The sequence below is a fragment of the Carex rostrata genome, chromosome 7, assembly GCF_964058835.1.
Source record: "Carex rostrata chromosome 7, lpCarRost1.2, whole genome shotgun sequence".
In the NCBI taxonomy this organism is placed as follows: Eukaryota; Viridiplantae; Streptophyta; class Magnoliopsida; order Poales; family Cyperaceae; genus Carex; species Carex rostrata.
Window position 1 is genome coordinate 3,933,216 of NC_135924.1, and position 13,696 is coordinate 3,946,911.

Consider the following 13,696-nt stretch of genomic DNA (forward strand, 5'->3'; position numbering starts at 1 on the left):
ACCACACATTGAGAATAATTGGCTGAAGTACCAGTCATAAGTTGCCATTTTTCTTTCCTTCTCAGCCTCCGCCTCATCTTGACGACGTTCACTCTGAGCTAAGAGCAATCCTACTTCTGCGCGAGAGAACATTAACTGCTCCCCATTTAGCACACCAGAAATAGAAGATGTGTGGTGCTGTTTGGCTCGGGTGGTTGCTGGTTGCACCTTGTTTTGAAGCATGCTTCCAAATCCTCGGACCCTACCGTGTTTTGATCTGCCAACAGCTGAGAGAAACATGGTGTTCTCGTCCATGTCAGAATTGGCCTGATCAGCCATCATGTCCCTCACCTTTTGCTATGAGTTGTTCCAAATTTGAAATAAGAGGGGAAAAAAAATTAAATCATTACTCAATCAGCCCTGTGCTATAAATACTGTACATATTGTACTTATACTGAAAATGACAGAGGCTACAGTTTGCAAGGCTTAAAAAAACAACAGAAAGTGTTGTAAGCTTGTCAGTACCAGTGGAGGTGCTGTGGCACTTAGTGGTTTGAATTTTTCAATAAATTGTATGTATGTAATAGGTAGAGTTGTAAGTAGATATATCTTTTTTACAGTTGGTAGCTACTACCCGGTCTTTCAAATAAAAAAATTGAATGCATTGCAATGTATGTAATGCAACTTACATAAACTGCCTGTGAATCTGTGTTGGTAAAATTTAAGGAATTGACATCCAAATCCGGAATCTCCGTGCAACTCTCATCGGTAATTGACTCCATTGGCCCGTTACCATCAGTAATTTCGTTGTTGGCCTCCGCAGCCTTCATGGCAGCTTCGATTTGGGCCACAATCGGTGATTTTCCATTCACTTTAGAACAATGAAGATGGGCATAAAGTTGTACTTTTGATGGTTCTTTTCCTTTGCGCAATTTTGTCTCCACATGAAAAATAATAAACAAGCAATAGTAAATGTCACAACAGTTATCCAAAATCGAACTCACAAAAAAACAAAATAATTTAAAAGGCACAAAAAAGAAAAATAACTTATTATGTGAATTTTTGTTAACTCGTAGCACAGTGGTTATATTTTGGGTAACTCACCCATGTTCAAGTACCAGCCCAGTGTGATACTAGTTAAAAAAAACTCACATAATAAGTTGGTTTCCCATAATATATTAGAAGGTTAGCAAGTCTTTCAAGTTCACACAACAACAGTCACAGACTCATAATATATGTTGAAATATCTCAAATAGATTTTCATGGTTCTCTAGTCAAACATGAACAAATCGAATATATACAGTACATGCAAGATTTAACAAATCTTATTACAAGACCAATATAAGGAATCACATATATTAGAGATAATAAGAGTTAACTAAATCTATTTTCAGACACTACACATATTAAAACATATCAAAAAGAAACCCAAACCTTTAATTTCTACATAATCCAATCCATTTTAAAAAATCAGCAGCTGAACAGTACCAAAATTATCCAACTCATGTTGGTATGCAATCAGATCTAAATATGAACAACCCAATTTGATCTTATGAACATCAGAGTAATCTGATTTCCTGTGCAATTTATTAAATGACCTTATTTCTGAGTATACTATAAAATATTCGCTAATAACATAATAGTTCGTAGAGTTTACCAGCATTTGATGGTGCTGGTGTGCGCTTGCTGACCCACCGTGGTGTGCCGTGATATTACGTTTCTTGCGGTTTTCCTGGTTTTGTGTACTAATTTGTTTCCAATCTTGTGTGAAAAACAAATCACACAAACCATGCCAGGTGGGGTGGTCAAGGCACCAATGCGGAACCGTGGCCTTCCATAATTGTATGTTTGTACCATATCTTAAGGTCCATGTAACCCTCGCCGTGTGAAGCTCCTCGGTAACCCTTTTGGTTGCTATGGCCTCCAAAACATCCCGACAATGATCGGGGTCTTCCCCTTCCTTGTACCTGAATTTTTTCTGCAAAAACACATATGCACTGCCTTAATAGTGGTCATTGACACTAAAATCGTAAAAAGTGCAACTCATGAACTTGAATGTCTTTCATACCGTTCAATTAAGTCACTGTGCTTATTAACCCTAAATATTCAATTAACTTTTCATGACTTATCCAATCAATTTGTTTTGGGACGTCAAAGGCTAGGATTATAATCCATGATATACTGTAATTTAAAAAAAGGGTACCAAAAAGAGAAACTCGATATTATCCTTTGTGTTATCATCATAGGCATGGAAGCTTCTCAATGGTCCTGGCATATTCTGCAGAGCAAGCCTATTGATAACAACATGCATTAAAATGTTGGACTCAACAGGTATGTAGGAAATATTTTGTACTCAGTTCTGTAGAAAATCTACATATTTTTGTACTCAAAAGGTATGAACCGGATAGGAAATTTTTATACCGTGCAAAAAGCTTAAAATTTATAAATACACCATGAAAAGTACTAAAATAGTGATTTTGCCGAAAACAACTCGATCCAGACCAGAGGCTGAATGGAAGAGACGAACGTTAAGAATCTGTAATGAAGATCAATAAATGAATAACAGTTTATTACAGTAGTTTTAGATGAAAGGACAGCTTACCTAGTGATTGCTGTTTTAATTTGATTTGGATTGTCGTCGGATGTGAACTCGCGAGGCCCAACGGGCCAGATTATCGGGCGGTCTTCTAGTTTATCCGTTGATTTTCTCATAATTGAAGGACCTCGTCCCTTCTTCTTTGGGGGTTCCGGTGGTGCAAGTTCACGGTCTGGACTAGCATTTGAACAGTCAAGGGCATCAGGTACGGCCTGTGAACAGCCCTTTCTCTTTGAAAATTTTCTGGAAGTTGCCCTTTTTAGACCAGTTTTTTTGGGGGGCATTTTTGCTGTGTTAAAAACCAACATTAATGAGTTATATAAGGATATAAGTATGCACTAGCTAAGATAATATAGAAAGCACAACAATTGCCAATAATGATGCATTTTTCCAATGGGAGGTGCTATTTTAATGTTTACATAGAGCAGAAAGGTTGGTCATCTTGTTGTATACATACATTCACATACTCGATTCTAATGTTTGACTTATGAATGAAATGAAACCTAAGGACATATGAGTTGCAGCAAAATATATATATATATAATCTAAAAGGGGTTTTTTTTTTTTTTTTTTTTGCAACTCAAACATCCTTAGGTTTCATTTCATATATAACATCAGAATTGATCTGTTCTGAATTCTGACACACTGGCTTTATATTATAATATCACCAACGAGTAAACCTTCCTAGCCTAGGGTTTGAAATTTACAAACCCATAAGAAGCAGTTCAAATCCTTGGTATAAGCCTCACAAAATGGGAGAGGCAAAAATATGCAAAACCCTAGACTCAAATTAGGTTTCCTTCTCAAGTAAAGACCCGATAAATGAAAATTGGAGGGACATTACCAATTTAGTTCGAATTAGATGAAGTTTTGAAGGACTTCTTCCAATTTTCTCTCAAGCCGTTGCTGAGAAGTGGTACCGGATATACACAGCGGGGGTGAGATTTCTGTGCAACATGATTTATTGGGAGAGAGGGGTGTATTATAGGAGGGCAAAAATTTGGTGAAAAATGAGAGGGAAATTATGGCGGCCATCGATCGATCGTACTCCGGAGAGGGAAATTTTACTTTTTTTCGGAAGAGATTGGGGGGAAATGAAAATTGGGGCTAAGTTTCAGCTTTTGCGTCTTCTCTACATTGATCGTAGAATACACAGGGAGCTATTATGTGTATCGGATGCCTCATCATGATCTGAGTTGTTGGGTCTCCGCAATAATCCGCATTGATAACTTTAATATTCGTGCAGATGACAGTTCAACGGTATGAGATCTTTAATGTTACATCCGGAGCTAGGATACAACTTAATAAGAGTGCATCTGGAGTTGAACTGCGAAATGTTTAGGGTTAATATAACAGATCAGCTTCTTCTTCGTGCAGTCTTATATCTGCATATAAACAGTGGACATTGTTTAGGATGAGCACTGCTTGTATTGAAAACTATTGTGTTAATTACTAGGTGACATAATTGACAGAGCAGTTCGTTCTTTGTTCAGTTTACTAAATACTGTGGAAGCTCTTGTGTTGTTATAGGATGAGAACTGTGCCCAGTTAAATAGGCGCTGTTAATAAATCCATTAATCTGTTTACAGTATAGAATTGTGATATTAATTGATTAGGATGGTGAATTAAATTACTTTATTATGATTGGATGTAGATAAGAATTTAAAATGTTTACAGTTTTTAATTCTATAGATATTTTAGTATTTTATAAAATTGTTTATTTTAACTTATTAGAATGAGCATATGCTATTTATTACAAATAGTAAATTAATTAGTAATAATGTTTAGACAATTAATTTAGACCATTATTGTATTATAATATTTTTTAAGTGATATTATATCTAATTAACGCAATTATGATTGAAATACATGCATGATTATGAATTATTAAATGATTTAAGAAAAAAATTATATATCAAGACATGGTTGTTGCACAAATAGGATGTGTGCTTCTATGTTGTACATAGCACATGAACTCTCGAAGTGTGACATAATGAAGATCGACAAGTTTACAAAGTCCGATGGTCGATCGGAACCGTTAAATGTGAAGCATACCATATTATAATCGTTGTATTGAAATTTCATGTCATATGGCGTTTATTTACTCATCGATCAAGCTCATGTAATATACATTCATCGTATGGTCACAATTTCTTCGCGTTGGATCGATGCTTCGACATATGACAACGAAATTTTTTTTTAGTTGGTTACGTTCAATGTTTGACCTTGATCATGTAACAATTAATTTGAGATGATTTCATTACGGATCAACCGTCGATCGAGTACGTGAAAATGAACGGTCCGCAATTATTTGCTCAATCTTTAAAAAAAATAACTTTGAATTTAAATGAAATTGACTATTTAAGACATTATCTGGTCACACTGTATGTAAAAATTTATAAAATGTATATTTGGAAATTTATTTCTATTAGTTGCTGTACAAAATTATCTAATTTCATCAATCTCTGATTTGAACCGTCTAATATGAGATGAAGAGTTTGGATTATCAATGGAAGCGTCCATTAGATTGTGAGAGGGCTGGAGGAGAATTTCTCTGAGGTACCATTATATTTCTGTTTACATCGTAGCATCTTAAAATACGTTAATAATCGTGCTAATTATAATCTTATGGCCCTGATTTCACATGGCATATTACGTTACCCCAGTCGATACAAAATATTTGGTAGGTGGACAGTAAATGCGATACAAGGGAGTGCTCTCTGTAAGCCTTGGCACTTAGAAAATTTTTTGAAAAAAAAAACCCCCTTTCAAACGTTCTCCGCAGAGAATTCGTATCCTCTGAGATATCTCAAACTCTACGTGACTTTATGGAAAATCCCAACCGTTTAAATACGTTCTGCACGAATCTCAAAGCACACATAATTCTGATCGTACATCACCCCCCGAATAGGCACCGGACACGTCGGTCACGTAAAAGTTGAGATATCTCAGAGGATACACACTCCGCAGCAGAGGCACCCCTCCTCTTAACTCCCTAAGTCCCAAGTAAAAACCCTCTCAACGAAAACCGAAAAAACCCTAGCCTCTTCTTACGCATTTCCCTAGAACGGCGATCCAACGATCACTTCGACCGGCGATCATTTCGAACCCCATTTCCCTAGCCTCTTCTTACACACTAAGGCGGCTCAATCGATCGCCAAACCCTCTCAACGAAAACAGTAAAAACCCTAGCCTCTCAGCCACACTGTGGCGGCCTAATCGATCGGCAAGCCGCTGATATCGGAGAAACTACGAAGCAAACAGACGGCGCGGAGGACTCCGGTACGTGGATCAATTTTAGGTCACTATTTTATGTTGGTTTCTTATTAGTTTTGTTACCTTCAACTGAATTAAGACCAATAGTCAGGGTCTACACAATAGGTCTTTAAATCGGGGATGCTCTATATTGATCGCGTATTAGATGAGAAGACACGGTTTAGATGAGAAGATTAGATGAGTCTACTCGGTTTAGCTGAGTCTACACAAATCAATGTGTGAGTAAATTAGACCATAGCAGTATGTGAGTAAATTAGATGAGAAGACACGGTTTAAATGAGTATACACAAATTAGACCATAGCAGTATGTGAGTAAAATCATCTTAGGCAAAATCAATGTGTTTAGATGAGAAGACACGGTTTAAAAGCATCTTAGGCAAAATCACTATGTTTTAAAATCGTTTGGTTTGGTTTTAACTTCATCTTGACATCTTTGTTTTAGTTTATTATAATTATTGCTGAAATGGTGTTAATTGGTACAGAAAACATGGCCAAGGACGATGATGCCTCCAAGTACAGGGTCGTAACTCATCGTACATCTGCGAGACTCAAACGTGGCTATGAGGCAACGATGGAGACTGAGGAATCCGAGGTTCCGATTGTAACTCAGTCAGTAGAGTCACAAACGATGGAGACTGAGGAATCCGAGGTTCCGATTGTACCTGCCTTAGTTGTGAAGATGCCAAGTCCTAGGAGATCTCCGAGGTTCAATGCACCCGAGAAGGACAACACATCCGCAAAAGCGACAAGTCCAAAGATATTTTTTGGACCAAATCCATCCTGGGCAAAGGGTAAACCGGGATTGAAGAAGAAAATCAACCCCACAAAACCACATGCAGGTCCTGCTCTTTTGTCAAACTGTGTTTTCCTTTTATCACTGTGTTATGAAATAATTTGGTTGGATTGAACTCAAGGGTCCCAGTTACTGTGTGTACTGCGATCAATACATACAAAGAATCATGGGTGCATTTGTTGAGATTTAGTTGAGAGAAAATTACATGGCTAGTAAATTTGTGCATTTAGAAAAGAGAAATTTAGATATATACCCATCATAACTTCATTAATTAGATATTTACCCATCAAAACTTTAAATTTAGTTATTTCCCCATTCAAACTCATTTATTTTATTTATATACCCATTTTGTGATTTAACCAATTAAAAACGCTACTTAACATTGATAATCAAATTAAATGACATTTTTGCCCTTATCCGGCATTTGCTAATAACCCGCCCTCCTCTTTTATCCATTACTCATTTCTTTTTGCAAAAGAAAAATGTCATGAGTCACAATCAAATTCGAGACCCAATTAGCAACGTCAGTGTTGCTGATCGTGCTTGCATTTATCCAAAAGAGAAAGCTCCTCATTTTAAAAGAGTTCAATCAAAGTATAAAACAAAGAACCAAACAATGCCTATTTGAGTTCCATTTATCTCCGATAACCCAATGCATGCCAGAATGACTGAAAGTCACTGTATAAACCTCCAAATTAAGATAAAGAAAAGGCTAAACTAGGATTTGGGTATTACTTGAAGCAAGGCGATATAATCCTAGTATCCATCAAAATGAGGCTATCCCTGTGGAAATAGAGACTAAGATAAAATCTTAGCATCTGTTCGATTTCAATCCGACGGGTCAAATCAAAATGGAGTTGCTCCTTGAAATAATTTCCTCCATTTCCATTGATGACCTGTGCCCTTCAGCTTATCATATATCAGTTTATCATGACATTGAAAGGGAAGTGAGGATTCCAATCGTGTGTTGATGTGTGACATTTTGAGCAGAACCGTTGATTAAATATTTTGGGCACATAGGCAAATATCATTCTCTCTTAGCTCTATAATTTAGCCACATTTTCTTATCCACTTCTGAAGTTCTTCTTTTGCAAAAAAGAAATCAAAGAAATAACTAATGGAGAAGAAGAGGACCGGTTATAAGCAAAGGGAATGAAGAGATAAGGGCAAAATTGTAATTTTATTTTTCTATCAATATTAATTAGTGTTTTTGATTGATTCAATCACTGAATGGGGATATAAATAAATTAAATAGGTTTGAATGGGGAAATAACTAAATTTAAAGTTTTGATGGGTAAATATCTAATTGATGAAGTTATGATGGGCAGATATCTAAATTTCTCTTTAGAAAATTACATGTTTACAAAATTACATGGTTAGTAAATTAGTGCATTTGTTCATATGCTACACTATATATTTTTTTTGTACTAAGTCCATATGTTTAATTGTACATTTTTATCAGGAATTTAGAAAATGACAATAATCAAAATAACTGTGTGTATTATTATTGTTAATTTTCACAGAAAACAAGGGAGGTGCAGATGAATCAGAATCAGAACCTGCTCAGGCAACGGGTCTGGCCCGACCAGATGTATCAGTGTCTCCTCAGTCAACGGGTCCGACCCGACCAGAGGCATCAGTGTCGGCTTCGTCAGAGGAATCAGAGCTGGCTCGGTCAGAGGCATCAGAGCCGGCTCAGTCAGATGAATACTTCTCCTTGAATTCACAGGCCCGACCAGAGGCATCAGACCAGGCTCGGTCACTGTCTCGGTCGCTGTCTTCGTCTGACACCAACCAAGCTGAGCAGTCCACTTATAGGCCACCTGTGGAACCTATGGATAAGTCACAGAAACCATGGGATCGGTGGCCGCCTGAGGGCCAGAAGGAGGCTGCGAACCAGTATTCGGATCCCTCAGAAGATGAATCTGACGATGGTCAGTCGAGCGGGTCAAAGATGTTATTGGATGATGATGGTGGTAGGAGGAGGCACAACCATCTGCCCCTCAGGTGTTATCCCGAAGCTATTGCAGCATGCGGGAGAGATCTTGAAGAGTCTGCCGCTAAAGGGACAACTGGCAACCGAAAGAGAAAGAGAAAGAAGGACAAATCTGGTCCGAGGAATGGGCGGGGTCTTGCGAAGCCTCGTGATCCAGCCCGTCTGGAAGACAGACCAGAAGTCATAGTGGTTGGTGACTGTGAGTTCACAACTAAGCCCCTCTGCACAAAAGTCATAACAACGATTCGGATCCTGACTTTGGAGAACCTACCAGGACCTTGCAGGTCATACCGGTGGTTTCCAAGTAAAACGAGGTTGAATATCCTACAACAGTTCCTACAGAGGTATCGATGGGGTGAAGGTGAACGAATTGTGCGTTGTCTCGATGTTTTTGAGAACATAGCGGCGGTCGCTTACGCTTCCCATTTGGCAGAGGACAGAGCTTCGTACACGAAGAAACACGGGGAAGATAAGGCGAAATGGAAAGATTTCCCTCCTAAATGGTGCAAAAATGTAGAAGCCTAGAAGGGGTTGTGTGACATTTGGTCCACTTACAAATTTGCAAGTCAATCGTTGACCAATAGTGACAACAAAAAAAAGCAAAAGCATCCGATCCACCACGTGACTGGTTCTAGGAGTATGTACCGACACAAGCAAGCCATGGTATTGGTTTACTACATTAACTTGAATTAAATTACAAATGTATTTATTTTATTAACATCATCTACATTTTTGTCCAATCTGCAGAGCAAAGAGAAGGGGGGTGCACCAGTCGAGTTGAAGGAGGTTTTTGATCGAACTCACATGATAAAAACACCGGAAGGGCCAAAGAAATACGTGAACGCTAGTGCTGAAAAGGCAGCGGTGAGTGCCTCTTAATCCACCTTGAGATAACATGCAATCTGGTTTCTTTCTTCCTTTGAAGAAAGCAAATTTGCAAATCAACTGTTGTGTTTGTTAGTCCAAAGATTTTCAATCACTGACAGTTATTTATAACAAATACAGAAAACCTATTCTGTCCTTAAGGAGAAGTATTCGGGGAGGCTTTCTGATGAGGAAATATGGGAGCTAGCTGTGAACGGAGAGGACAAGCGAGGGAGGTTATTTGGATTTGGCAACAAATCAAGGACAAGCAAAGCCACCCGTGTTTTGGAGACATTGGAGGCAGACATGTCTACTCCAACCAAGAGCACTGCCACTTCTGCCAGTGATGCAAATACAAAATTCTCAAAGGAGGAGGTGACAGAATTATTAGCAGCTGAACGTGCCAAATTTGCTGCTGAACGTGCCAAGATTGTTGCTGACATAGTTGCCCAAGATGAGCGGCACAGACGTGAAATGAGGGATGTTCAAAGTTACAATGAGTACACGCAGGACTGTTTTAACAAGCTCTTCGAGGCTCACGGCCGTCGACCTCCACGTCCACCTCCAATGTACAAGGTAAGCAACTAAACAACATAAAATAATTTATGCGTATGATACTTATATGAATAATTTCCAACCCCAAGTCTTTGTTTGCTCTTTGATTGGGCAGGGTTCGTCAAAAAAAGGCAACGGTGGGGAGGGCAACAGCGGTGGACAGACGGATGACAATGGTGCATCGAAGAGCTTTTGAAGGGGCAGAGCACACCCATCGACGCATGGTGTTGGATTATATATGTGATAATTGTAATAATCGTAGGACTGAACAGTATTTTGAAATGTTATTGTAAGGATGCATTAAAATGTTACGGTTGAAACTAGTAATTGTAGGATGTGTATGAACTGTTTAATGACTGGTAAGGCAAACATGCAACTGCGATGTCTAGGATGTGTATGAACTGTGATGTGTAGGATGTGACTAGTTAATGCTTTAACTCAGGTGTGTTAGCTAAAGGATGTGCAGGATGTGATCTTGTTAATGTTTTGAAATGATATGGTTGAAACTGATAATTGTAGGATGTGTATGATGTGTTTAATTTATGCATGTTGTGCTTTGTCAATGTAGTGTACTTTGATTTCTAAGGATCTGTACATGTGTACAAACTATGCATGTTGTGCTTTGTGCATTTAAGGCATAGGGCTTTGGGTAATGGATTAATCATGGAAATTGTTGGTGTGTAATAAATCAAAATTTATGCGTACAATGGGTACGCAAACAACAATATATATTTTATCCAACAATTACATGGCACTATTTCCGTTGGAATACCGACGAAAATAAGTGCAACAATCTATCAGAACCTTCTCGCCTATCTATTGCAACTATCTGTTGTCCATTCTCTCTTTGTGTGAAAACCTTGTCGCCGTTCTCAACTTGCGACTGAAAACCCATCGCCTCTAACCCTACTTAGGTCGCCGTTCTGTGAGACCTGATAAACCCCATCTCCATTTCTCTCTTCACGTGAACTTCCGATCACCCTCTCCCACCATCTTACCTTCTGCTGTGGTCTCATCCTCTTTGGTTACTGCATTTAGGTAGGTAACACTCACTCTATCTCCACTCTCAATCATTTCAAGAGAAAAAAAGAGGAAATAAGGAAACAAATCTGGTTTTCTAGGACTAGAAAATAACCATTTGTGAATTTTTCCACTGTGACAGTAACTTGAATTTTTCAACTGTGACAGTAAGTTGCAATCCATGCACCAGTGAGACATTTTAATGAATCAATGTCACTCTCTATGTTATTGTACAGTTATTTAATGAACTTGAATTAATTTGTCAAGGTTACATCGAATGGCCACTGATAGGGGATGGATGTACAATGGCCGATCAAATACGGGAGGAACTCTTCAACTCGAATTCATGGCAGGTGTTGACGAATTCATATCTTCTGCTTTGACCTATCCTTCTGTTGTGAGTGTTGATGCAAGTGGAAATAAATCTATCCCGTGTCCGTGTGAAAGATGTGACAATCTATACAACAAGGATATAGAAACCGTTCAACTGCATCTTTATCAACATGGTTTTTGCAGTGTATATGATGTTTGGTACAAACACGGGGAGCCACATCCTAATTCAGCTAACAACCAACCTCAAAGTCCACCACCATCGAATAATGCCGCTGATCGAATGAGTGACATGGTGAGGGATGCCGCTGGTCAAGAATTCAATTGGAATGAGGAGGAACTGGCTGGAGCGGCTAAGCAATTCTTCAACATGATGGCAGCATCAAAAAAACCACTATGGAAGTTTAACGCAACGAGTGAAATGAAATGCGAAAAACACACCGTATTGTCGGTTGTGTCACGTACCATGGCTGTCAAGTCTAAACACCAGATGAGCCAAAAGGCATTTAATGATGTGTTGGAAGTCATGAAGGAAACGCTTCCGCCGGGTGAAGAAATGCCCGAAAATTGGTACCAAGCGAGGCGATTGGCTGATGGATTGGGCATGGAGGCTCAGAAAATAGATGTATGTCCCAACTTTTGCATGCTATATTACAGTGAGGATAACAAGAAGAAGACACGGTGTGATGTATGTCTCGAACCAAGGTATAAGCCTCCCGGTCCTAATAAAAAGGCTAAGCCCGTTGCACAAAAGCAAGTTCGCTATCTACCTATCACACCACGAATGCAAAGGATGTACATGACTGCATCATCTGCGAAGAATATGAGATGGCACAAGGAAGGTGTGCGTCATAGAGCACCGGTGATGGAGCACCCGGCGGATGCCGAGGCTTGGAAGCATTTTGCTGAAAAACATCCCACCTTCGCAGATGAGGTTAGAAATGTTTGGTTGGGGCTCACAACGGATGGATTCATGCCGTTCAACTCGAGTGCAGCTCCATATTCGTGTTGGCCGGTATTTGTTTTTCCGTATAACCTGCCACCTGGGATGATAATGAAAGAGGAGAGCATGTTCCTCGCGCTACTCATTCCGGGACCAAAGCATCCGGGCCGGGATATTGATATATGTCTCAAACCTTTAATTGACGAATTGAACCGTTTGTGGTTAACTGGAGCATATACATGGGATGGGTATAAAAAAGAGAATTTTCAAATGCATGCACAACTACTTTGGACGGTGAGTGATTACCCGGCTTATGAGATGCTATGTGGTTGGGGTACAAAAGGTAGGTTGGGGTGTTTTTATTGCATGGAGAAGACAAAAGCTTTTCAACTTCAGTATGGTGGAAAAACAACTTGGTTCGATGGTACAAGGTGCATGTTACCTCGGGATCACCCATTCCGTCGAGATAAGAATAATTTCATAAAAGGTAGAGTCAAGAATGATCCGCCACCACCGAGATTGACGGGAGAGCAGCTGCTCGACATAGTGAGTTTGATCCCGCCTATTAAATGGGGTAAAGATGCACCATTATTTCAGATTGAGGGTTATGGTGTTACCCACCATTGGCAAAAGAAGAGTATCTTTAGGAGTTTACCCTATTGGAAAGACAATTTGTTGCAACACAATTTGGATATGATGCATTTGGAGAAGAATTTCACTGAAAACTTGTTATACACGCTTTTAAGCATAGGTGGCAGAACCAAGGATAATGAAAAAGCAAGGAAAGATTTGGCTATATATTGTGATCGTCCCACCCAGCACCTAATCCCGGTGGATGGCCACCCGGGAAAGATGCATAAACCAAAGGCCCCCTTCGCACTCTCTCCATCTGATAAGGTGATTGTTTTAAAATGGCTCAAGGATGTAGTAAGATTTCCAGATGGTTACGCATCCAATTGGTCAAGGTTGGTTAATCTACACACTAACACCTTTGTTGGACTTAAAAGTCATGATCTACACGTGTTCATGGAGCGCCTCCTCCCCGTCGCATTTCGAGACTTTGTCCCGGATGCTGTATGGGATGTTTTATGTGAGATTTCAGCCTTCTTTAGAGAGATTTGTGCGAAGGAAATTGATCCAAACCGTCTTGCGACATTAGAAGATGATTTCATTGTCACAATGTGTAAGGCGGAAAAAAATTTCCCACCGGGTTTCTTCAATTCCATGGAGCATCTTGCATTGCATGTAGCATACGAGGCTAGAATGGGTGGGCCAGTATTGGCCCGTTGGATGTTTGCATGTGAAAGGTTCGTGTGGTTTGTAATTTCTTCTTATTTTACATAA

The 13,696-nt window shown here is 39.2% G+C and overlaps 1 protein-coding gene across 1 annotated transcript; it reads left to right on the forward strand.

Moving 5' to 3' along the window:
• The first annotated feature begins 11,356 nt into the window (after positions 1-11,356).
• Positions 11,357-13,696, forward strand: LOC144556690 (uncharacterized). Its single transcript, XM_078305080.1, has one exon. The coding sequence runs from the start codon at positions 11,357-11,359 to the stop codon at positions 13,694-13,696; it is 2,340 nt and encodes a 779-aa protein (XP_078161206.1).